Source organism: Polypterus senegalus, chromosome 12 (genome assembly GCF_016835505.1).
Source record: "Polypterus senegalus isolate Bchr_013 chromosome 12, ASM1683550v1, whole genome shotgun sequence".
In the NCBI taxonomy this organism is placed as follows: domain Eukaryota; kingdom Metazoa; phylum Chordata; class Cladistia; order Polypteriformes; family Polypteridae; genus Polypterus; species Polypterus senegalus.
This window is the reverse complement of record NC_053165.1, coordinates 79,014,833-79,039,978: the sequence shown is the minus strand read 5'-3', so window position 1 is coordinate 79,039,978 and position 25,146 is coordinate 79,014,833. Positions and strand designations below refer to the sequence as shown.

Genomic DNA, 25,146 nt, shown 5'->3' with positions numbered 1-25,146 from the left:
ATATACCAGGACAGAGTGGAACTGCCGGAAGATCAAGAAATCTGCCAAGGTTATATAAAGTGGATTCAGAAAGTGCTCAGACCCCATCACTTTCTGCACACTTTGTGTTTTAAATTTAAACTTGATGTTTGTGCCGATTGTCACAGGAGGCTGGGGGACCGACCTGGCCGGGACGCCCTGGAGGACCGGTTACACCTCCCCCAGACCACGAGGGGGCGACCGCCATGGTGGCTATGGGGACCACAGGTACAGAACTTTGAAGCTCAGCCCTGTAGGGGCCCGTGGTCACCGCCAGGAGGCGCCCCAATGCCCTTGGCCCCCTGGACCTCAGCACTTCCGCCACACACGGAAGTCCTGGGGGGAAGAGGATCGGGGACACCCAGAGTGCTTCCAGGTGTGCGGCCGGCACTTCTGCCACACTGGGGAGTGCCGGCGGAAGATTGTCGGAATGCACCTGGAGCACATCCGGGTGATTATAAAAGGGGCCGCCTCCCTCCATATGATGGCTGGAGTCGGGAGAGAAGGAAGGACCAGGTCTTGGAGGAGGCCTGAAGAAGGAAAAGGCATTTGAGTTGGCCTGGACTTTGGGGACTTTTGGGGGTTGTGTGTCACTGTAAATATGGAAAATAAACGTGTTGTGGGTGATTTCAACATGTCCGCCTGTCTGTGTCCGGGCCGCTTTCCATACCATATAACAACAAAGAGAAAACGTGTTCTAAGAAAGTTATTGTAATTCAAAACCTCCAATCTCTCATTCCTAAAACTACTCAAACCTTTAATTCAGTCCTTTGTATAAGCCTCACAATTGCAGCTTTGGGTAAGTCTCTACCAGCTTGGCACACCTGGGTTTGGGCAGTGTCTCCCAGTTTTCTGGTCATATCCCCTCAAGCTTTGTCAGATTTAAAGCGAAGCGTCTGCACACTGCCACCTTCAGGTCTCTCCATACGTGTTCTATGAGGGTGAAGCCTCGGCCACTCAAGGACACTCCGAGTTGTCCTGAAGCCCCTCCAGTGCTGTACATAAATGAACCGTCACTCCAGTCTGAGGTGGTCTGCACTCTGGAGCTGATCTTCTTCATAGACCTATCGGTATTTGGCTGCATCTCCCTGTCCCTGAACCACCCTAGCATTAACTGCCCCCTCCATGCTTCAGCACAGGGATGTTAATATGCAGGTGATGCGCAGTTCCTGGTCTTCACTAGACAAAGAGCTTGGAGTTTTGCCTGAAGAGGTCACTTTTTGTCTCGTCAAACCAGAGAATCCCTTGTCCTTCACGTTCTCTCCATCTAGCCACTCTTCCATGAACGCCTGACAAATGGAACGCTGCTGTGATGGAATTATTTAGACAGGTTCTCGTATTTCAGCAGAGGACTTCTGATGCTCGGTTGGAGTCACCACTGGGTTCTTGGTGACCTCCCTGACCAAGGCCCTTCTTGACTGGCTACTCAGTTTGGCTGGATGGCCAACTCCAGGAAGAGCCCTGGTGCCTCCAAACTCCATTCATATCACAATCATTGAGACCACTGCACTCCTGGAAACACTGAAGGCGTCAGAAATGGTTTTATCCTGTTGTCCTGATCTTTGCCTAACCACAGCTTGATCACAAACTCTACAGAGTCCTGTGGACTTCATGGCTGGGCTTTGGTTCTGATTTGCAGTGTAATTTATGGGACCTTCAATACCTTTCTAATGACGTCCAGCCAATTCAGTTTGGCCACAAGTTCTAGAAACATCTCGAGGAGAAATTAAAGCCAACAGGGGGCACCTGAGCTCAATGTGGTGTGACATAGCAGAGGGTCTGAGAGATTTCAGGTTTTGGTTTTCAAGTGATTTCCTATCCTTTCTGAGGACATGTTTTCACTTTGTCATTACGGGGTACTGCATGGAGACTGATGGTCAAAAATGGCCAACATATCCACTTCAAATGAAATCAACAACAACATAAAGTGTGCAGGAAGTGACAGAGTCTGAACACGTCCTGAATCCTCCACAGACCACCACTGGAGTACACTAGTGACCTTTCGAAGGGTTTAGAATAGACGGGCCACACTTAATGTCGAAGACGGGTAACAGAATAAAGAAATATTTAAGCTCTTTCTTGTCCTACATGTACAGTCGCCACCTTTCCACAGTTTCCTTGTATGTTTGAACCTCGTAAAGCCTTCTTCTTGGATGCTGATGTTATTTTCAAGACCCCCTTTTCACCTCCTGCCTAGTTTTACACATTCCAACTTTGGAGGCGACTCTCTCAGCACCGACTCCTCTGACTTTTTTTCCCCTTCTTGTGCGTCTCACACTTCCACTTCGCCCAACTGACCAATCAGATTGCTGTAAGGGACCGGACACACACACACACACACACACACACACACACACACACACAGAGACCTTAGTGCTTCCTTATACAGTAGATAAACTACTACTGGTGATCGTTTGGAAAGATGGGCGTCTCACAGTAGAAATGTTAGGCAGCTTTACATTAGTGAAAGGGTTCTGAACGGACAGAACAACGGGGGTCTGCCAGTAGCGAGGTCGTGGGGGGCTACATACTAGAAACATTACTGCTCTCCTCCATTAGTAAAGCTGAGAAGTGAAATAGGGGCTTACATCAAGGGATCGTACTTGAGATGTTTTGGGTGGTCTGCCCACGTGATTACTCAGAGGTCTCCGAAGGCCTTGTTTCCTCCAGACATGTCCTTAGGTGGAGTTTTTTTCTTTCCTCTTTCTAGCTGCCAAGTGGGCAACTTTCTATTCATTTTAATCTTTTTATTCTCATGAGTTTGCCTTCATTTCCTGCACTCATATCTCCTAAATTACCGTTTTGGTGTTCAGTCAAAGCCGTCTTTTATGAGCCTCCTGCAGTATATTTAATGGATAGGAGTACTTAGTTAGTAGTTAAATCTTACCTGGTTTTGCATTTCCCATTTAATGCTTGAAAATTTAAAAAATGTGCAGGCACCCTTGGCTTGTGAGCAGACCAAAGTCCAACATCAAGAATAAACTGAACTGATTAGCAACAATACAGTCGTTACATGAAAGTGGGCCGATCAAGTCAGAGATAAGACGGTCGTTCACAAGGTTCATGAGTGCTGCACGTGTCACACGCACAGGCATAGTTTGTCTTTCATGGCATAGACTGAGGCAGGGCTGGATTAGCGAACAGCCCTGTTACATACGTAACTCGGCCCAAGAAGTACTGTGAGAAGATCAGCAAATGCATGTGACAAGGTCAAGGGACAGTTAAGAGCTGAGACCACGGGATCAACCGAAAACCAGGCACTCACAACCCAAAAGGACAAGGCACACTCGAAAGTCACACAGCAAAACGTACACATTGAGAAAAAGCGAGCAACAGCTAAGAGATCTGAAATGGTAGCTCTACCTACTGTAATGGATGACACACATGGACTGGCATCCCAGCCAGGGTTGAACAGGGATCCTCGCCCGGTTGGGAGGCTAGTGTAACAGAAGGACCAGGGGAGATGATGTCTGGTGATTATGTTCTTCCCCGATACGCTAGATGGCAGCATCCCTGGGTTTCAACACCCATTTGGACACGAGCAGGGAGTGCTGGGAACTGTTGTCCAGCGGTGCCACCAGAGGGTGCTGTAGGCAGTTACTCTCCCTACTTTTAGAGGCTTCCGTATGACCTGGAAATGCTTCTGACTGGCGATGCCCTTGCACCGGAGCTACTCCCTGATTTTCATTAAAAAGCAGCGCACTGCGTTATCTGGGAGTCGAGAGTCAGGAGGCAGTGGGCGATACTCTTCAGGAGGATGGAAGGAGGGAGAAATCTATTTGTTCTGGAGTGTTCTACCTGCCGTTTAATTTAAAAGTGTTGGTTGAAAATAAAAACAGTTTATTCAAACCCATTATTGTGCTGGGTGACTTTGCATCTGTGGTTTGGGGCTCACTGGCACTCCCTTGTGGTTACACTACAAACTCGGCCGTATTTGTAACTTCCTGAGACACGTAAACAAATAAATAAAAAAAATAAAATTATATAATTATATATATATATTAAATAAAATATATATAGAGAGAGAGAGAGAGAGAGAGAGATAGAAAGACAACTTTGTAAATCAAATCCAGACCTCAATTAAATGCCAGAAATCCGTGTGACAACCCCAAAGACGGACAAACAGACGTATAAAAGTGGTTAATATTACACAGTCACTCCTTTAGTCCCGCCTTTGACTCCACCCCTATCCCCAGACCCTCCATTTGGTTTTCCTTCACATGCATATTCAGCTAATTAAATCTGACCTCGTGTGCATGATATTGGCCTACTGATTTTCTCCATTGGCACCTGTTATGTATCAGCGTGCATTTGTGTGTATTTTGGGTTTTTATTGTCATTTTTGTCATTTTTCATGTCTTGTAATTCTATAAATATGTTCAGTCATTTTCAATGACCCTATCAGTATTCCTTCTTCTTTGTGGGTGGAGCCCACAGGAGGCGGGCCACCCTGATGTCACCTGCTTCTGAGCTCTCCCCCTCACTACATTAGGGCAGGAGGTCCTTCTTGTATTGTGGACTTTGTTAATCCCAACGTTAAACAGTACTTATGTCTATTTCGATTTATTTTCTGTTTGGTTCTTGGATTATTCTTCTGGAGTGTGTATAGCTATGGACTGCCTTTCTAAGCAAAACCTTTTGACAATTTTTGTCCTTTTGAGCTTTTGTTCGTATGTTTTAATTTTGGTTGAAAAAAAATCCTCCATTTATAAACATTTCTTATTTGCCTTTTATGTGCACACCAAAGGTTTTTGGTCATCCCTCCTTTTGTGATATCTTTTGTATATTTATGCTTACTGGTGAGGCTTAAATCCCTTTTGGGCCTGCAAAGACAGAGGCAGGCCATTAGAGTTGGGATTAAGCCCACTGAGGCGAGTTCTCTTCCAGGCAGGCAAAGACGACCTGCCCTGGTCTGGTCTGGCAACGCGAAGCGATTTGGAGGCCTCACCCTCCCTTCACCACTTTACAACAGCACCCAGTGCCAGAACAGGACCCTCAATTTGTAAAAGACACATTAGGCAGAGATATCTGAATAGACATTGATGCTGACGATGTCCGGAGGCTGACATCAGTATTGAGTGCGTGAAGTCTTCTTCCTCAGCTGGCACCACTACATTTCTTAGCTGCCACATTTAGATTAGATAGTTACTTTTATGCAGCTTTTTTCTCGCTACTCAAAGCACTTTACATAGACGGTCGGGGGCCACTTCAACCACTACGATTGTGCAGCACCCACCATCATGATGTGACAGCAGCCATTCTTACGCTGGTATGCTCACCACACGTTAGCTACTAGGGGGTGAAGGAGTCAAAAACATAGTAACCAACTAGAGATGTGGAATGATTAGCAGGCTAGAATGGGTGAGGCCGAGGTGGGCAATTTAGTTAGACCATCGGGAAATACCCTGCTCTTTTTGAAAGATCTTTTATGACCACCAAGAATCAGGATCTCAATTTTCCATCTCATCCACAGGACGGTGCCAATTGTTATAGCACAGTGACCCCATCACAACACTGGGGCATTTAGGATGCACATACAGACCATGGAGTATGCGCCCTCTGCTGGCCTCACTCTTCTAACATTATACCAGGCTTTTCTGGTTGGTCTCCCATCCCAGTACTGGCTGGGCCCAAACAGGCTTAGCTTCAGGTGGATGGCCTGTTCTGAAGTGCAGGTGCTATGGCCGCTTTACGGGTCCAGTGGAGACCCTTACTAACTGAGGACAACACACTTTGGGGCTGCTTATTTTCATTTCTCTCACAAGTTGCTCCAGGAAGAATCTTTAATAAGCAGCATTTTTTGTTGTTGTGTGGTTTGTCTCCTGCTGTGAAACCGACGCCTCAGCTCGAAGCATCACTTCCTACATCCCAAATGCTGTTCCCTCGAGAAAGAAGGACGTGAAATGATGACAAATCAGTACGGACGGGCCTCATGCCAAATTCTCGAGATGCAGAATGGGGGGCAGCTGCCCTGGATTCCTGGTCACAGATATCTACAATAGCTCGATTGTGAGTCGACTCCCACGAAACACTAGGCAGGCTGACTTTATTACAGTATATAGTGCCTTTAGCAGCACACGCAAAAACGAGCAAGAAACAACGTTACTGTAGGAGGTGGCTGAAAGGCTCCATTATAAGGACATTATACAGTACTTATGAGACAATAGAGCCTTCAGACCGCATGGTGCGGGGGTTCAAATCCCACCGTAGGCACATTGTGGGGACCAAGAAAGTGTAGAGCTGCACCGTTAGTTATAGGAAGAAAAAAATTTGTCAAGGTTTATTTTCAAAGCAGGGCGCAGACCTTCTAATGGGGTACCCAAAGAAAATGGACGACAACACCAACTTGAAAAGCAAACAGCATTTAGTGCAGATGAGCAAACAAATATAATGCAAGAGTACCGGGATACTAGTGGGCTTTAGCGAAGGGAGGGTCTCAGACAAGGAGCCTCACAGGTGCCAATCCGAAGGGGCTCTCATTTTGATTTTCTGCCCTGATGAAGAACAAAAAGGAGAGCAGACACAACACAAAAGGCCAGACCTGTCCCTTATTTCTGTTCTGATCCTACTGCAAAGGCCTTACCCCAGGCTGCCAAACCCCACAAGTCAAAAGTTAGGCTTTATGGCCTGCACAGGCCCAAAATGAGGCTAAGGCTTTTAAAGAAGTTTGTTGTGACAGAGCAACACAAACTGGTTAAAAATGGTGAGCAGGCCTCATAATAATGCAGATACCCGATCGGGACTTCACTATGTCTGCCACAGAAACAGGCCTCACCCCAACAAGCCTGACCCCAAACTCGAAAGACGGGTGTTTTGGCCAGTTGGGTTCAGGCTTTAAAAAAGTTAAAAAAGCTTATTTATTTCAAAAAGTACAGACGGGAAAATCATAAACCTCTGTCCACAACTAAACAAATAAAGACAGTTAAGAATATTTAAACATTTGTGATAAAGAATTGTATCTTGTGACACAGCAACACAAAGCAGTCAAAAAGTGTACAAAGACCTCAAACAAAACAGACGCCAGACCAGGACTTCTCTAAGTGGGCATCAGAAACAGGCCTCACCAAAAGCAGCCTGGCCCCGAACTCAGAAGGCATCCCTCCTAGTCTGTCCAAGCTCAGAAATGGGGCCAAGGCCTTTAAAAGTTCAAAGTGTGAGGATAATCGTAAAGCTTCTCCAGCCCACATTGCACTGCAGGACCATCTGCCCCTGGCCACATACCCTCCCTCTTTCTCGCTTTACATTCACACTTTTGCATACCAAGTGCCAGTGTCTCTGTCCTTATGTGACAGCTACAATGACTTAGACCCACCATTCTGCCAACCTCCCAGCTACCCACGACTGACCTTCACAGTGGACCAGTTGATAAAGGTACTACAGAAACTTGTTCAGCGTAAAGCTGCCAGATGCTACCAGTGTTAACCCTAAGGCACTGAAGGAGTGTGTAGTTCATCTCAATTAGAGCCTGACCCGACAAAGGCTCCCAACTGTATGGAAAACACCTTGTGTGGTCTCAGTCCCCAGGGCAGTGCATTCAAAACTCTTAAATGGCTACCAACTGGTGGCTGTAACTTCACACATTATGAAGACCTTGGGGTGGCTCACTGGTCAGAAGAGCACTGAACCATCTGCAGTTTGCCTATCAGGGCTACTTGGAGTGGACGATGCTGTCATTTATCCACTGAATAGAGCCGACTCCCATCTGGAAAGAAGGGTACCAGGATGAAGATCTCGTTTTATGACTTCTCTGGTGCATTCAACACCATCCAGCCCAAGCTACTGGGGGTGAAGCTCTGGTCAATGTGGGCTGATAATGCCACCATGCCATGGTAGCAACTATACATTAGTCAAGGTTACCAGTAACACTGGGGTTGTCCCATCTGGTGTACCCTGGACACCTCAGACTTTAGACACAATACTGAATCAGGTCATCTGCAGAAATTCTCCAATGACAGCCATAAATGGATACATCAGTAGTGGGCATGAGATTGAATACAGGGCACCAGTCAAGGTCTTTGTTGAATGGTACAAACTACACCACCTGCACCTCAACATCTTCAGGAGACTTCAGGAGGGTCAAGCCCACTCTGTCCTTGGTTCTCATTGATGATGAAGATGTAGCGGTGGTGATAACCTACAAATACCTTGGGGTGCATCTCAACGACAGGCTTGAGTGGAGTATCAACACAGAGGCCATCCATACACAAGAATTGTCAGTCACCTTGATTTCCTGAGGAGGTTGGGGTCATCTGACGGGCAACTCTTGCATGTTTTCTACCGGTCTGTAGTGGCCATTCAGGAGTGTGCTGAAGAGATGGCATTAGAGTAGGTGATGCCAACAGACTAAACAAACTGATTAAAAAGGCTGGATTAATCTTGGGGGTCAAGAGGAACTCACTGTAAGAAGTGGTAGAGCAGGCAGTCACTCAGGACGCTGCTTACTATCCTGGCAAAGACCCTATGTGAGGTCCTGGGCACGCTGACTGAGACAATGGTGTTGTTCCAAGGAGTGCCAGGCACTATAATGAGCCGAGGTGGCATTGCTCACTGTTTCATGAATGGTACTGAGCTGGTCTGGCAGACAGCTTCACAGACAATGACGCCATGTGCCTGTATACTGTGCCAGGCCTGGCATCCTGAACTGTGAAATTCTAACGGATAAGAACATGCACTTGGTAAAAGCCAATTGAATTCTTGATAATTACAGCTACATGCGTATTTGTACTTTGTTAGCACACTTTAAGAGGATGATGACGGTTGTTGTGTGTATATTTGTGCCTTTTATCTGCTGCTGTAACCACAGCTGGTCAATCCATTAGGTGACAAAGGCAGCCACCTAAGCCAGCATCAACCCTAACCTCACAAAACGGCTGGGAAAAGGATGGCGGCTCCAAGTTTGGATGGTCAGTGCCTCCTCTGTTCGCAATGAGCCCCCAGTGCATTATGGAGAGACCCTGGGAACACAGTCATAGTCTAAAAACCCTAATCTCACTGCCATGCTATGGACACCAAGGGGTGCCTTTCTGGTAACTCAAGGGGGTGCACGTGCCAGACACCGATGGGGGGAAAGTGTCTAATAATGTGCACTATGGACACTGGGTGACGCCATTTATGTAACTGAAGTGCACACTACACAACATCCACGCTATGGAGACCCAAGGGGTGCCTTTCCGGTAACTGAAGGGATGTCCACTCTAGACAGACAATGAGAGGAGCTGCTCCTCCTGTCCATAAGGTCTAATAAGAACGCACGCTACGGACACCGAGGAGCGCCATTTATGAAAGTCAAGCAGCATCCGCTCTGGACCTTGACGACATAACGACCCCCCCCACCAAGCAAACACTATGGGACCTTCAAGGCTGGCACTGGCTGTAACTCCCTTCAGGATTAATGAAGCTTCTATCCATCTGTCCATTATATAGCATCTTTCATGTCTATTCCTCTAAATAAACAACAAAGAAAAAAATTACTAGGAAAGGAAAACGGCAAAAATAAGTCCGAATTAAAAAGCCTAAAAAGGCAATCCAAAGGAAACAAGCGAAGTCTAACAACCTCCACATATTTAAATGAAGTTTCTTCTGCCACAAGTCCGCCTCGGCCCGAATCGCGTCCAGGTTCCCTCAGCAATGAATCAGCTGATTCCGCATTATCCGCCATCCCACCTAGTTTGGGACCACCTGCACGTTCCTTCAGTTTGTCACTTTTCATACTGATCATTATGATTATTACTACTACTTCAGCAGTACCCCGGCATGCAAATTCCTCCTGCCAACGCATTCGCCGAGCAGATCCTGACAAACGGCTTCATGGAACATATTGAGGGAATCTTAATTCTGCCGGAGCGTTGGCCTTTAAATAGTACGGCACGTCGGCTCATGTAAAATGTAATAACAGGGCCTACCCACCTTGTAGCTGAGATACACCAGCAGCATTGTCTCCAACAAGCTGATAAGAGCCACTAAAACCTGGAGAGGAGAGAGAAAATGACAGTGAGACGAGGAGAATGATACCAATTAGCCGGCCATCAGCGCACACCGCACCGGCACAAAAAGGGCCGGCAGATTACATGACGTGCAAATGTTATTTTGATTGCATGTAATTCTGCGCTATTCGAATGTGAGGGTGCCTATTAGGTTTGAACGTCCATTAAAGTGTACGCGTTTGTCAGGCCAAGGCTTTTCAAGGAGGTTCAAAAATACTCTTGTGCCTTCCGGCTTCTTCCAGAAGTTTCCACTGCGAATTTTAATGTCTCTCTTTGTTTGAGCACTGTGTGTGTCTGTAAGAACGCGAATCGAGCCCTACTGCCTGTTTATGCCGAGCTGCGAGACAGATGAAATGACTCAGGTTTTTTAATAAGCAGCCATTTGATTATTCTGAAGGTTGACACCACCGCTTTGTGCTGGATTTATTAGAATTATTCTAATTGTTCTTATTATTCTCTTTGCCATTGGCCCTGTCATTCTCATCGCTGCGTTAGACGTGTCCCCCGACGCCGCTGTGCTGTTCGGTGTCTTCAGAAACAATTCTTGCGGTCATCTTCTGTCCCCAGGTCGAAGCGGAGAATGGTAAGACAATCTGGAAGGCCAGCGAGTGGGCACTGGGGCAGGCCTGGTGGCACTCGGTCATTCGGTTACTTGTTATGTGACTGATAACTTGGAGCTCAGGAAAGTGAAGCGACTTGCTCAGGTCTCACAGTGTCAGTAGCGGGATGTGAACACACCAACCTCAGGGACTGAAGTCCAAAGCCTTAAGCACTACGCCACACTGTCTCTCTGCCTCGGTTCCAGTTTGTGCCCTTGTGCAGTGGGCGTATTCTCCCGGGTCTTGTCTCACATCCCAGAGCTAACTGGTGGCAGCATAAGTGCATGAGCCAGGGTGACCTGTGATGGTCGGGCGTCCTCTCACGATGTCGTGCCTGATGCGGCCTCAGCAAGCCAAGGTGTTTGACTAAATGGGATAAGAAGGTGGATAACAAGTCTGACATCATACAGTAAATGGGGCGCCCCCTGCTGGCCCTGGACACAGGAATAAGACAGACATCACAAGAGAGACTGATTTAGGTACGAGGATAAAAAACAAATGGAGAGATTAAACACCCAAGGGAGGGATGAACAAAGGGAATGAAACAACACTTAAGGAAGGGGTGAACGAGCACTTGGAGGAGGAGGACAAGGGAGTGAATAAGCACTAAATGGTGGAAGGATCAAAAGTGCTGAACAACATCTCAAGGGAGCGCAGAACAATAGGGAGTGACTGAATGGAGAGAACAAACAGTAAAGAGTGAAAAAAAAAAACCAAAATACTCATTGACGAGATCAAATACACAGGAGTGAGCAAACAAAAGGAGTGAAGAGAAACCTGAGGCAGGGCTGAACAGAAATAGCAAAAGGAGGAACGAGCAAAGGGAGCGAACATAAACCCTACAGAGCAGTTAAACAACATGGCCGTGAATACACACTTAACAAAGGTATGAAAAAGGAGTGACAAAACACTTCCTGAAAGAGTGAAGGGATGAACAAAAGGAGTTTAAAAATATGCAAAGGAGAAGTTAAGTTATACAGAGTAAGAAAACAAAATGTAGCAGAGAATTGAATAAACAGTTAAAGAAGGTGGGTGAACAAAAACTCTGTGACAAAGGAACAAAAGGGGGTAAAAAAATCCTTAAAGAGGGGGGGTGGGTGTAATAAAGTAAATGGAGTGTAGCCATGACTGAAAGGAGTCAGAAACACTCAATGAGGGATGAACAAAGGGAGAGGGCCACTTGAGGGTGTCACACACGTGCGAGCAGGAGGCAGCTAAAGGGCCAGAGTAATTGTAATGCCACAACCGACCAGGGGGTGGCGCAGTGTGCTGGCTGTCTTTCTCAGGTACTTGCAGACCGTTCCTGGCACCCTCGATGACATCACTTCCGGGTCCGGCCCCACAGATGGCGTCACTTTCTGAGTGGCCCTTTAAAGCCGCCATCTTTCTTGCCTGAAGTCAGTTCTGTTTTGGACTCAGTCGTGTGAATATCTCTGTTCGACAATTTCAGATTTTGTAGTCAGGATACATTTATATGGGCGGCTGCCCCAAACCTTTATCAGGTCTCAAGATATTCTTTATCACGGGGTTGAGACAAACTCTACAACGGGGTCCCTCAACCTGGCAAACTGAGCACAATCCTAAGTGCAGTGACCCACCAGTGGCAGCCCATGACCTAAAAGGGGGTCACAACCTGGTGGTTGAGAAGCCCTGCTGATGGAAGAGGAGGATCAAACACCTAATGAAGAAATGAACAAAGACAGAGGGATAAGCAAATTGTCGAAGGAGGGATGAACAAAGGGAATAAAAAAAAAAAAAAAGACGCCAGTGAGTTCAGACGAGTTACCCCACTGGACCTTTCTGCTGGTGTCCCCCCATCAATGTCAATTACAGACTCCCAGCTGTACCCCCTGCTCAGCTTCCAACCACGGTGCCCCCATTTCAGGCTCAACAAGATGCCGTTGAACATACAGAAACCTGAACACGGGTGACAATGTGGTGCACCACCAGGATCTTACACACCAGAAATGTCACCCGTTACCACATCAAGACCCCCTCCCCCATGTAGTGGCAATGTAGCCCCCTTGCTATCAACAACATGGCTGTGGTCTTTCAATAACACCTGAAAAGGAGACCCCCAATGAAAGAAAATCAAAGCATAAGAAGACATAAAAAATCATCATAAGACTCCAAAACACACAGAGAATGGGACTGTGTGTGTGTGTGTGTGTGTGTGTGTGAAGACCCCCGAATCCTAAAAAGGCCTGACTTGCTCAGTTACGGGGTGGAACGGCAGTGCAGTGATTCGGGTCTCAGAGCTCCGAGGTTTTGTCCTATCATTATTTTGCAAGTGTTTGTTTCAGTGGGTTCTTCCCACCACAACTGGGAGACCCCAAGTGACCTCGGCCTGTGGTGGGCTCAGTGCTGTATGTCCACAGCTGCAAGCAGTTCAGAAACTGGATGGGTGATAATGGGACTCGATGAATTACATAAAAATACATCTGAAGCTCATCAGTAACACACAATAAATGACGGGGGACTGCACCAACAGTTGGGCACCACAGTGCCAGTCTCAGCTGGGCGACGCTCTACATGGGCCAGGCAAGCAATGATAAAAATCACAAAAGCAAATGGCAGTCTGAAGCTGCTACCACTCATGTGCTACATAATGACAGGGTGCCACCGGGACCCCCGGAGAGGCTCCTCACCTGTAAAGCCCACAAAGGCAGGGGTCTGTTCACCCAGATAATGAGAGACCTGCAAAAGAAAGAGAAGCAGAGGACTGTAAAAGGTTCAACGGAAACCGAAGAGAACAACAGCAAATGAGAACTGCACACCCCGAGTCTGACCAGGACCACCTGGAGAGGATGTGAAGAAGTGAAACCACGCGAGTCTGGATGGTGTGAAGGGGTGCGGGTGAGAGTCAACAGAGTGGGGGTAAATCGGGGGAGCACACTCTCGATGCCCACTCAACCATTCAGGTCTGTCTGACTTGAAAAAAAGGGGAATGCCACGGGATTTTATGCCCGCTTTCAGAAAGGGAGGCGTCTGTAGAGGGCAGTGCAGTGGCACACTGCTCAGTACTGAGGCCTCGATGTTCTAATGACCTGGGTTCAAATTCTAGACTGGCCACCATCTCTACGCAGTTCTGGACATTCTGCCCCCTGCACAAAGGAGTGCAAGTTAGGCTGACTTGTGGGGTGGAAGTGTGCCCCCCACAATAGGCTACTGTCCCAGCCAGGAGTGATTTAAATAGGAATCGTATTTACAGGCAATTGTTAGATTTTCACTTCAAATGTTGCACTAATTTGGAGCATATAAAATTTTGGGGAACTCAGTTATATTAAGACCTTTATTACCGGACCTTACTTTTATTCTATGTTAATTACTGTTCTCTTATTTTAATTCTTACTTTGTCTTTTTTCTCTTTCTTCATCATGTAAAGCACTTTGAGCTACATTATTTGTATGAAAATGTGCTTTATAAATAAATGTTAATGGAGATGCTTTGGGACGATTTTGCTCTCTTCACTAATGCAGGCTGATCTATTTATTTGATTTATTTATTTAAGTGTCACCGCACGCACCGACGTAAAAAAAATGTCATTTCACCTGCCACAGCTCAGAGGGCGGACCCTAGTGAGTCCTGTGTTTTGATTGGTGAATCGTCGCCCAAGCCTGCTTAAATCTTTCGGGCGTAACGTACTACATTTATAGGCAGATGCCTATAAAGCACGGCCACAACTCTGAGCATGCGCTTTGTTAGCATTGGAATCCCACGACTTGCATAGAGGATTCTGTAAAATTGCGACTGCGCAACTCCCCACCCCCTACAGACGATTCACCAATCAAAACACAGTACTCGCTAGAGCCCGCCCTCTCGTCTCTGACGGGCAAACATGAGGCGTCTCGTGTTGGCGTTGCCACCGAAATAAATGAAATGATAATTAAATACATTCTTGGAGAAATAGACAACAAACACATATTTCATAACACGTTTAATTATTTATACTCAAGTTTCATTGTATTTTTACACATTTACAAAGTGAAGTAACCAGCGGCAGTCAAGTATAACAAACGGAGAAAAGAACGGTCTTTTGGAAATTCAACATGGCTAAACTCAACCCACAATGAGACACAAAGACCTACTCTTCGACAAAAGTTGTACTCCGGCGAGACAATGACATTATCACCCAAATGAATTAAGAACAATAACGCTGTACATACCTGTGGTCTTCAATGAGATTCCGCTTCTATTGGTGGGCGCTCGGAAATTTGAGCGCGTAGATGTCGAGGACGCGCCTCTGCTCTGGCGCCCTCCTGCTGCCTGATGGGAATTGTAGTCCGTCCATCCCATCTGCTCTGGGTTTTAAGTTGCCTTAATCTCCCCCGTTATACCCCCGCTTCCTGATACGACATACAGCCTGTATTTTAAGTTGGATAAACGGCACGGCATAAACAAACTTTCCTGAAAATCAGTTTAGCCGTTTTTGTGTAGTTAGCAAACAAATAAACTGACGAAACAAACCGACACCTGAATGGCTTACAATATTACTTACATGGATTACCGCATTTCAATATGCATTTATTTCCTTGCGAATGTATTTATTTAGTTAGTTATTTCTTTATAATGAATCGGATTGTGAAATAATATTTTCACTGATTTTATGAACCCAGATTTTACTAATGAGATTCGTTACTGTTTATTTGGACTGAAATGTAATGTTGTAGTTGCAACGGTTGTTTAAATTGAATTCGTTTCACGTCCAGAATTTTAAGGCGTTTTATCGCCTAATTCGTTTTTTTCCTCCAAACTGCTGCGGTTTCCCGGAAGTCCGCTTCGTTTCGGTAGATGTGAACGCGCCAGTCGCACTCAGATGTGGACCAAAATAACGGGGAGCGCAGGAAGTCCTGGGTGTTTCGGGCGAAAGGGTGCGTTCTGACCTGAAAATGACGGACTGATGAGGTGGGGTGTTATCATTAATCTAAAGCAGTTCACGTATCCATCTCTCCATTTATTTTCAGGGATAACCGTCACAGCGTGCAGGCCCACTATGGCAGCATATTGCCTTTTAATCGTTAATAGAAATATATGCGTGTAATTTCTGCTATATTGTCTATCTATCTATCTATCTATCTATCTATCTATCTATCTATCTATCTATCTATCTATCTATCTATCTATCTATCTATTAAATCCACACAATTTACTTCCAAACACTTACATTTTCGGAGTCTATTTAATTGTAATGTTGTCTGTATGTTTAAACAGAATGAAAAGCATTTAATTAAACTTAATTAAAATATTAATTTATAAAAAGTCGTGTAGCGATTTCATACGATTAAAATGATGTGAGTTTATGCGGGTGAAACCCCAGGCTGTTGCTTTGGATTTATTACAGCTAATTGCAAACTCCGTACAATATGAGCATTTTTTAAAAATAAATAGAAGGTAAACTGTTTACAGTATTTAACAGTATTATGGACGTTGTCAAGCGGTCACTTTTTTTCCAGTGTCCCTTGGGTTACCGGCAGGGACCAATGCGTTCAAACCAAAGGCTGCTCTTCTGTTTCTTGATTGTCCTCCTTTGCCGTGACGAGCTGCCGAATTCGCCGCGACCTGCGCTCAAGTAAAGTGAAGCAGAGCAGCAAACGGTGTCTTGTAGTCCTCGTCTGCCTGGCAAAAACGTTTTATTCGTTTTGTGCACGCGGGGACCAAGAAAAAAAAATACAGATATGAAGCAAAGATCAGGACAGAGAAAACCGGGAGCGAATCCCCTTTAGCTGCCGTGTGAACGGAACCTTGAACCTCCGCGTCTTATGGCTGAATGTGCGGAACGGCGATCTGAGCAAACCACCGTCACCAGATATTTAGAGAGCAAAAATGTCTCTTTGATGGAAATTAAATATGTAAAGTTTTAAAAAGGTCCGCTTTTCATTCATTTTCTAACCGAACTTGTCCAAAGCCGTAAGCCTTTCGGGTGCCAGCCAGGAACAATCCCTGGACAGGACGCCAGCCCATCACATGGTGAACGAACACACACAAACAATTATTTTTTTTATGTTTCCTCTGCCCCCTCAATAGTACAAACGGCGCCCCTTTATGTATATACTGTACACTTTAAGGAGCGGGCACCAGTTTTTGTACGGGGCATGCGCATAAACGGCAGCTATCAGCGCCCACTCGGTATTATGAGAGTTCGGCGACCCTGGCTGCGCTTGTCCCTGTCGGGTTTACTTCACTAATGACGCACAACCATTAGCATCACAGGCGGGTGACCCGGTGGTTCCGCGGTGTCCACTGGCGACATTGGGTGCGTCCCCCTTGGTGTCCACTGGCGACCCTCAGATGACGGCGCCCTACTGGCAGCCACCTATGTCGCCTAATGGCCCACCGAAGACGCATGCGCACATGCAGCTTCATCCTGTGCTGGAACCCGGGTCTCAGCAAGCCTCTCAGTCCATCAGAGCTCAGGGCTCTTGTTGTGCCAATGAAAGGCGCTATAAAAGCAAACACAATGTGGGCGTCGTTTTAGCGCACGCGTATCCTTCTTCACTTTAGCACCCTGACGGAGTCTCGGTGATGGTCTCGCTCTTCTAACAAGTGAGCAATAACAAGCGTAACGATCGGCAGTCAGTTAGAAAAAAGGAAATCGATAACGTCTGAGGGCAGGTAAAAGCCGAAATGGCTGTCAATTTGTTCTTGCGTGATCTGGTTGTTCTTTTTCTCTTTTTCTTTTTTTATTTTTCTCAAGCAAGCTTGAAGCCCCCGGCTCGCTCGCCTCGGCGCCTTTCGGGTAATCGCGCTACGGCCGGCTGCATGAAGGCGGCTGCGGCGGCAATCAGGGAAAATTGCTGCCTGCGCTTTGGCTATGAAGCTCCGCTCAGGAAGTCCTTCATCCTCGTCGTCATGTAAATCACAAGAAGAGGTTTTTTTTTTTGTTTCTTGTCCCCGCATTTACTGAAGGCCTATTAGAGGTGGTGACAGTGCCACACTCTTGTGGTCATTACAGACTTGGCCATCAGGCCATTGAGATGATCACTTGTGCTGTGGGATGGCAGCCGGGTCCCAGGTGGCCCTTCAGGTCTTAGCCTACCAGAAGGTGGCCACTGCCTTCCATTGTCCACTACATATCCAAAAGTCTGTGTCACCAGGCCATCACACCTTGGTGTACAATACATGTGAAAAAGTAAGTGCACCCCACTGAAAGTGCTGACATCCTCAACAAATCTGAAGACTCAAACCGTAGGTCTTCATACAGATGGCACCGACGGATTACGGTGGTCTACTCTGAATAAAAACACAAGGACAATTAGCCAAACACACAAATATCAACAGATGGAAAAGTCTGCTGGTGAAAAAGTAAGTGCACCCTTGGCTTCAGTATAGCTGCTATTGCCCCCTTTAGCAGAAATGACTTCTTGTAGGTCCACCAATCTCTGAATTTTGTGTCCACTTCTCTAAGCAAACTTCCACAAAGTTGTTAGGTGTTTCTGGGTTTTCTTGCATGTCCCACCCATTAAAAAAAAAAAAAAAAATTGTCTGTGTCAGTAGGCTTTGCGCCCTTAGGAACCAAGTTACCCGAAGTGTTCTAGAACATTTCAGTTATTACTGACCGCTCTGATGCTGATCTTTCTGACCAATAAAAGAAAGGGTCATTATGATAGCTGAGAAGAATTCCAAAGTAAATTGCAGAATTCTGGTATTTGATGGTGTCTTTCTCTTGCACGATTTGGCTCACAAACTAATCAGCACCTCGTTATCTCCTAGCAGGCTTAAGTTTCGAGTTTGGTGTTTTTCCGTCCAGCTGTTTTAACTCAAGACTGTCCTCAGAACCTGTGACACACACACACACACACACACACACACACACACACCCATCATTAAGATATCAGGGGATCCTAACACATCGAGATCCATCGAAAACCAAAGATAGACAGTTTTGGCAAATCTAAAGCTTTTGCTTCCCCCCCATAGATGATATGTTTGTGTGGCGGAGGGCACAACGTAAAAATTGAATGGGATTCAAATTAGGGTTTTGACTACGCCAGTCCATCAGCCTCCATTTCTTCTTCTTCAGCTCTTCTTTGTGCTTCGGATCATTGACATGTTGAAAGGTCCATTTCTGGGTTAACGTCAATTTTCAGACGCTCTCCTCAAGCACACTTTGATATGATGCAGAATTTCTAGTTGACTCGATGATCTGTATCACTGTTGATGTGTCATTTGTTCATGTAGGTCACCTTTATCTGCAGGACTGTCTACATGATGGCCTCTTCAGATACGTTGGAAATGTAAACAGCTCCCATTGGGGTGCACTTACTTTTTTACATGAGTCTGTTTGACATCCTACTCCCAAACCATGGGCAGTAATACGGAGCTGGCCCCTTCCACACAACCATTATGGTGTCCCCTCTTCTGGGAAAGATTTCCATAAGATTCTGGAATGTGCTGGTAGGAATTTGTGCCCATCCAGCCAAAAGCACCTTTTTGAGGTCGGGCACTGATGGTGGACGCGACAAGCCGACTCACAATCAGCCATCCAGTTCATCTCAAAGGTGTTCAGTAGGGTTGCAGTCAGCGCTCTGTCCCGGCCCATCAAGATCCACCTGGCCAATAAGAGCACAAAGCCAGTGGGCGGGAGCACCGCAGCCCATTTACATGAAAGGCACACCCACACCACCTAAAGGCCCTCCCCTAACCCAACCCTCAAGCTGAGACGTGTTTAAAAGCTGCGGTTCTCACCATTTTTGATTCATGGACCGGCAGAAGACAGGAAATCTTCACAGACCGGGGAGGAGGATAACATCCCACGTTTATTTACCCTGCGTCATAATTTGTCCAACCAGTCCTGGAAGCGGAAACGTAGAAGTGAAGGGACTTTCTTTTAAAGCCTGACTTCTTAATACTGTGGAGTTTCTACCATAACAGCAGATCAAAGGCACAGGTCCAAAAACCTTCACGTTCTTCATGTCCCGGTTTATTAACAGCAGACCGGATCACATTCCCCCTAGGAGCTTCAAATGTCAAGATTTACTAACATTAGATTGGAGAGCAGGATCCACATGGGAATTCCGAGTGTCGAGATTTACTAACGGCAGATTGGAGACGTGGGTCTTCATTCACCTTTTGAGTGTCCAGATTAACGAATATTTGACAGGACAGCTTTTCCCCCTGGTAGTTTTGAACATCAAGATTTACTAACCCGAGATCGGAGAGTGGGATCCACCTGGGAATTCTGAGCATCAAGATTTATTAACAGTACAATGGAGGCGCAGGTCCTCCTACACATTTCTAGCAACCGGATGTGTTAACATTAGACGGGGTAACAGTTGGGCTTCCATGATGAAGTTTCAAATGTCAACATTTCCTAAAATTAGACCGGAGAGCAGGATCCATTTGGGAATTCCAAGCATTGAGATTTACTAACATTAGACCAGATAACAGTTCCTCTTCCACCTTGAAGTTTCTAATGCCCAGATTTACTAACAGTAGACCGGATCACATTCCCCTGTGGAGTTTCGATTGTCAGGATTTACTAATCCTAGACCGGAGAGTGGGATCCACCTGGGAGTTCCTAATGGCAGATTGGAGATGCAGGTCTTCACTCATGTTTTGAGTGTCCAGATTCACAAACATTGGACCGGATAGCTTTTTCCCCCCTTGCAGTTTTGAATATCAATAATTACTAACCCTGAAATGCAGAGCGGGATCCATCTTGGGAATTCCGAGCATCGAGATATATTGACATTAGATTGGAAACCCAGTTCCTCCTACACACTTCTAAAGTCCAGATTGACTAACGTTATTAGACAAGATTAACTAATCCTAGACCAGAGAATGGAATCCACCAGGGAATTCCGTCCATTGAGATTTACTAACGGCAGACTGGAGACGCGGGTCTTCGTTCACGTTTTGAATGTCCAGAGTCACAAACGTTAGCCCGGATCGCTTACCCCCTTGGAGTTTTGAACATCAAGATTTGCTAACCATGGATCGAAGAGTGGGATCCATCTTGAAATTCTGAGCATCAAGATTTGCAGTACTAACAGAACAACGGAGGCACAGGTCCTCCTTCACGTTTCTAGTACCCGGATGTGCTAACATTAGACGGGATCACAGTTTGGCTTCCATGTTGGAGTTTCGAATGTCAGGATTTACTAACATTAGATTGTAGAGCAGGACTCACGTGGGAATTCCAAGGGTCCAGATTTGCTAACATTAGAAGATAGAACCCCCCGGAGTTTCGACCATCCAGATTTCCTAACATTAGAGAGGAGAGCAGAGGGGATGGTTGGTTTTAGGGATTTGAGGGGCCAGTGGCAGTCCATGGGAAACACGCGCCTTCAGAATCCCAGCTTTAAGTGAAATGAAGGAGTCAATAAGGGGTCTGAACCACAAAGACCAACAAACCAAACATCAAAACTCCAAAAATGCGATTCAGAAGAATCACAATCAAAGCCTCATCGGCCAGGCACGTTGCTCCCAAGGGTTTTGTCTCCTGACGCTCACATAACATGGCATCATCGAGTCCTGGTGGTCTGACACGCTCAGGCCCACCTGTCAAAATCGGACCCAAAACACCGAGAACCACACGAAACTGAAGACGGCTTACCAGTTGAACTGGCTGTTTTGGTGTGTCGAGGAGTTCTGCTTTGGGCAGGTCCAGCTAGAAAAACAACAAAAAAAGAGAAAACATTAAAGGCGACTGACCCCCCAAACTAATCCCACAGGGACCATTTAATGCAGGTCGAGGGGTCCTTATCATCAAACCTCATTGGCATCCTCCTCTACTTCATCTCACACTTCTCATTCCTCTCCTGCTTTAGAGTCCATCTGGAATGGCGTAGGGGGCTCAGTTTGTACGGTTGGTGTTGAAAAGCCCCCCTTACAGTGCCCCCTACTGGCTAACATATATAAGGGGAGACATGCAGACTGCAGCTAATATGACTCTCAGCCCCAGCGCCTCACAGATCCCTTGGACCCCCTCCTGATACGAAGCTCTGTCTCGGTAATGCACACCTGTAGCAGTTCTGAATGGGGTTCACCATGAAAGGCGCTATATACAAAAAGCGAGAGACATGCAAGGGTCTACTTTGTTCTGCACCTTTCTTTTTTAATTATTCATCCCAAATTTTGCGCCTTATTTTTTTCTTTTTATTTTGTTATTTCATCTTTAATACTCAGCGCATACCCATTGTGTCTGAAAACGCCACCACTTCAGTTTCAGTCACTTTAATCCTATGTCACATCTGGTGGCACCTGTGTTTAATGGCACCTAATAGTGGGCACTGCCACAAATGCACTACTTGGGTGGGCTGTAAAACATTTATGGTTCAGATCACCAAAGCCAACCAATGGGCATCGGGGGAGCCCAGAGGGTCACATCCCAATTCCAAAAGGGTGGAGTGAAAACTATTAAAATGGAGCCCACCTCTGAACAACCTAAGAATTAATGGTGGCTTAAGTGCCCAGGGGGCAGGGCAGGGGCCATTTACCCACTGCTTAACAAAGACGGGGTTAAGGTTGTGCAGTTCCTGGCTCGACGCGGGTTCACTCACCAGCCTCCACTGCCCTCCTGGGGGTCATCCAGTAGCACCCTGACAATGTAAAGCAGGCAGCTCAGAACCTTCAGGGAGAAGTCGAAGAGCCGCACGCGCAGACCTGTGAGAGAAAAAAGATGGCAGCCGGGTTAAAGTGGCGACCTCGCAGTCCAACAGCTTGACCACTAGGGGGAGACAGAGAGCGTCAAGCTGATCGCTAATTACTGACCCCAAGAGAGACGCTCTGAGTGGAGAGGGGATTACTGAATGAGCATTTTGGCCACTAGGGGGCCACGCTGATTGCTACTTCAATGTCTTGGCCACTAGAGGGCCACAAGGCCTATCAAGCTAAATGCTAACCCAACACGGTGACCAGTCGGGGATCTCACAGTCTGTCAGGTTGCCCACTAGGCTGATACCTTGACCACTAGGGGGCACACAGCTTGTCAAGATGACTGCTTGTTTAACACTAACAGGGTACACAGCCGATCAGATGAAATGCTAATTCAACAGCTTGACCACTAGAGGACCTCGCAGTCTGCCAAAGTGCTCACTAGTCCAACTCAATGGTCACCAGGGGGCCACACTGGCTCTCAAGCTGGTCTCTAGTCCAACATATTGGCCACTAGGGGGCCACACTGATTCTTATATTGGTTTGTAGTCCAATACAATGACCAGGAGAGAGTCACCTGGCCTCTATGGGTGATCATGTGTGTAATAACTTGGCCACTAAAGATCACACAGCCTGTCAAGCTAAATGCTATTTCAACATCTTGCCTATTAGTGGACCCCACAGTCTGTCAAGCTGCTCACTAGTCCAGCACATTGGCCACTAGGGGGCCACACTGTGTGTCATAATGATTTCTAGTAAAGCACTTTTGCCACTAGGGGGCCACCCTGATTTTCAAGTTTATATCGTGGACACTGGGGGGGCATCTTGTCTGTTGTGCCGATTACTAGTCCAGCATTTTGGCCACAGGTGGGCACACTTCCCATCGAGATGCTCTTCAGCCACTTGGGGTTCACATTGACTGCCAAGCTGGTCTCTTGTCCAACACTTTGACTATTATGGGGGCCACACGGACTGTCATGCAGATCTTGGCCACTACGGGGCCCATATTCTCCGTTGAGCTGACTTCCATCACATTGGCCATGAGGCCTGCTGCCTGTCGAGCTGATCTTCAGTAAAGCGCTTTGGCCACTTGAGGGCCACATGGACTTTCAAGCCAATCTCTTGTCCAGCATTTTGGCCACTAGGGGGCCACGCTGACTTTTAAGCAGATCGTTAGTCCATTTCTTGGCCACTAGGGGGATCCATATCGCTCATCGAGCTGATCTCTGGTCCAGTACTCTGGCCACTAGGGGGCCACACAGCCTCTTAGCAGGTTATCCTGGTCCACATCAGTGAGCCCCCATAGGACCCTGCACATCTCTATGGACACAATGGTGAGCGGTGCTTGCTGTTGGAAGGCGCTATATACAAGACGATTTGAATTTTAAAGCACAAGGACAGAGGCTCATTTCTCACCCCTGGCTGATCCCGAGGAAGTCACGTCATTTCTGATTTCTCCAATCGCTGAATTAGCAAAGAAAAGAAAAGAAAAACACACAATGGGAAACATAAAGTAAAAAAAAAATCAAATAAATGTCAAGTAGTTGACACTGGAAAGACAAGCGACGGACTGTTCATCGCTCTCTGCAGATTCCCTTTGAACGTTCGGCTCTGCGTCAGCCGGAGAGGCGCGTCGAGCGTTTGTTTGCACCGAAAGCAGCAGACGTCTACGGGCCGAGCTCTTAATTGGGCTCACAGGAAGCGCGGCCCCCGGCCCTCGAGCTTTTAAGGCTTTAGGAAGCCATGAATAAGCCGGAATATCGTCGGAGATTTGTCTTTCTAAAAACTTCTTCTTAAATTAGGCATGTCGAAAATCTCAGAATCTTTCTCCACATCAGTGGTCTCCATGACGTGTCAGCACCTCTGACTGCTGCCATCTCTTCACCTCCTCTTGATGCCCTCACGACTGACGGTTGAAAGGTTTGACAGCTGGCATTGCTTTGGCATGCCCACCGACTACTAAAAAGTTCAGATCAGCTCATCAACTGAGGTTTAAGAGGGGGGCACACCAGGGGTCCGCACCTTCTACTGGAGCTCCATTCAGGCTTTGGATTTGTGTGCAGTTTTGAATGAGGCCACCAGGTGGCAGCACTGCCCCTCTTCCGAGAGCTCTCAGGGGAGATTCAGGGGGCACTGGAAGGTCTGACTCTGCAGAAAGGACTTCCTAGATGACCGCTGCTGTGCTGAGCATGTCCTGACCAAGGACCCCAAAGTTTAACCAGCGCTCAGCCTTTGCCATCAGTGGGGTCTCCTGCACTTCTGCATTTGAGTGGCATCTTGTTGAATCCTCTCTTGATGGCACCAAGAGCAGTGCCAGTCGAAGTCGATTTGGACCCCCAGGTCACACCTCATTGTCCATAGTGGGCACTCATTACTTCAACCAGGGGGTGCCCACTGTGCAGAGGGCATGAAAATGATGCCTCTTTGTGTATTTACTTTCATAAACAGCACCCACTTAGCGTCATCAGAGTTCACCAAGTGGAGGTCCCCCTAAGTGTCCGAAGCAGACACCCCTTAACTTTCATAAACGGCACCCCTCAGATGATGGCCCCCTAGCTGGCTGCGTATGTCGCTTAATGGATTGCCAGCCACTGCAGACACAACACTAGTCCTGGTGGCCACCATGATGCTGGTCTCCATTGCCAGAACTTCATATTTGCTTCCTTGAGTAAGGAGTTGTTGTCATCAGGGACCACTGCATCGATCGGCAGGCACTGTGACGGACCACCATATCAGGACGGGTGTCTCCAGCGCTGACCACAGCCCCAGGTGTGTGCTGGTATCGTATCTCAGGCATTTGCCCACCTAATGCACCACAGGCTGGCACTGGTGGCTGCTCCTCACCTTGTTGTGCCGCCCAGAGATGAGTCGGCCGATCATCTCCTCCGCTTGCTGTCAACGCTGCACTTGCTCTCAGCTGTTCTGCGGGTGGTCCCTGGTGTTCTGAGCTG

General features: G+C 46.9%; 1 protein-coding gene across 3 annotated transcripts in view; it reads right to left on the bottom strand.

Annotated features, from left to right (window-relative positions):
- LOC120541149 (potassium channel subfamily T member 2) overlaps window positions 1-25,146 on the bottom strand; it is a 179,785-nt gene that overhangs the window by 77,770 nt on the left and 76,869 nt on the right. For all 3 annotated transcript variants that reach the window (XM_039772503.1, XM_039772501.1, XM_039772502.1), the window contains exons 4-7: window positions 22,102-22,204; window positions 21,156-21,209; window positions 13,249-13,297; window positions 9,925-9,984 (exon numbers count right to left, since the gene is read on the bottom strand). In XM_039772503.1, the coding sequence (XP_039628437.1) occupies window positions 9,925-9,984; window positions 13,249-13,297; window positions 21,156-21,209; window positions 22,102-22,204 (266 nt within the window). The remainder of the gene's footprint in view (window positions 1-9,924; window positions 9,985-13,248; window positions 13,298-21,155; window positions 21,210-22,101; window positions 22,205-25,146) is intronic.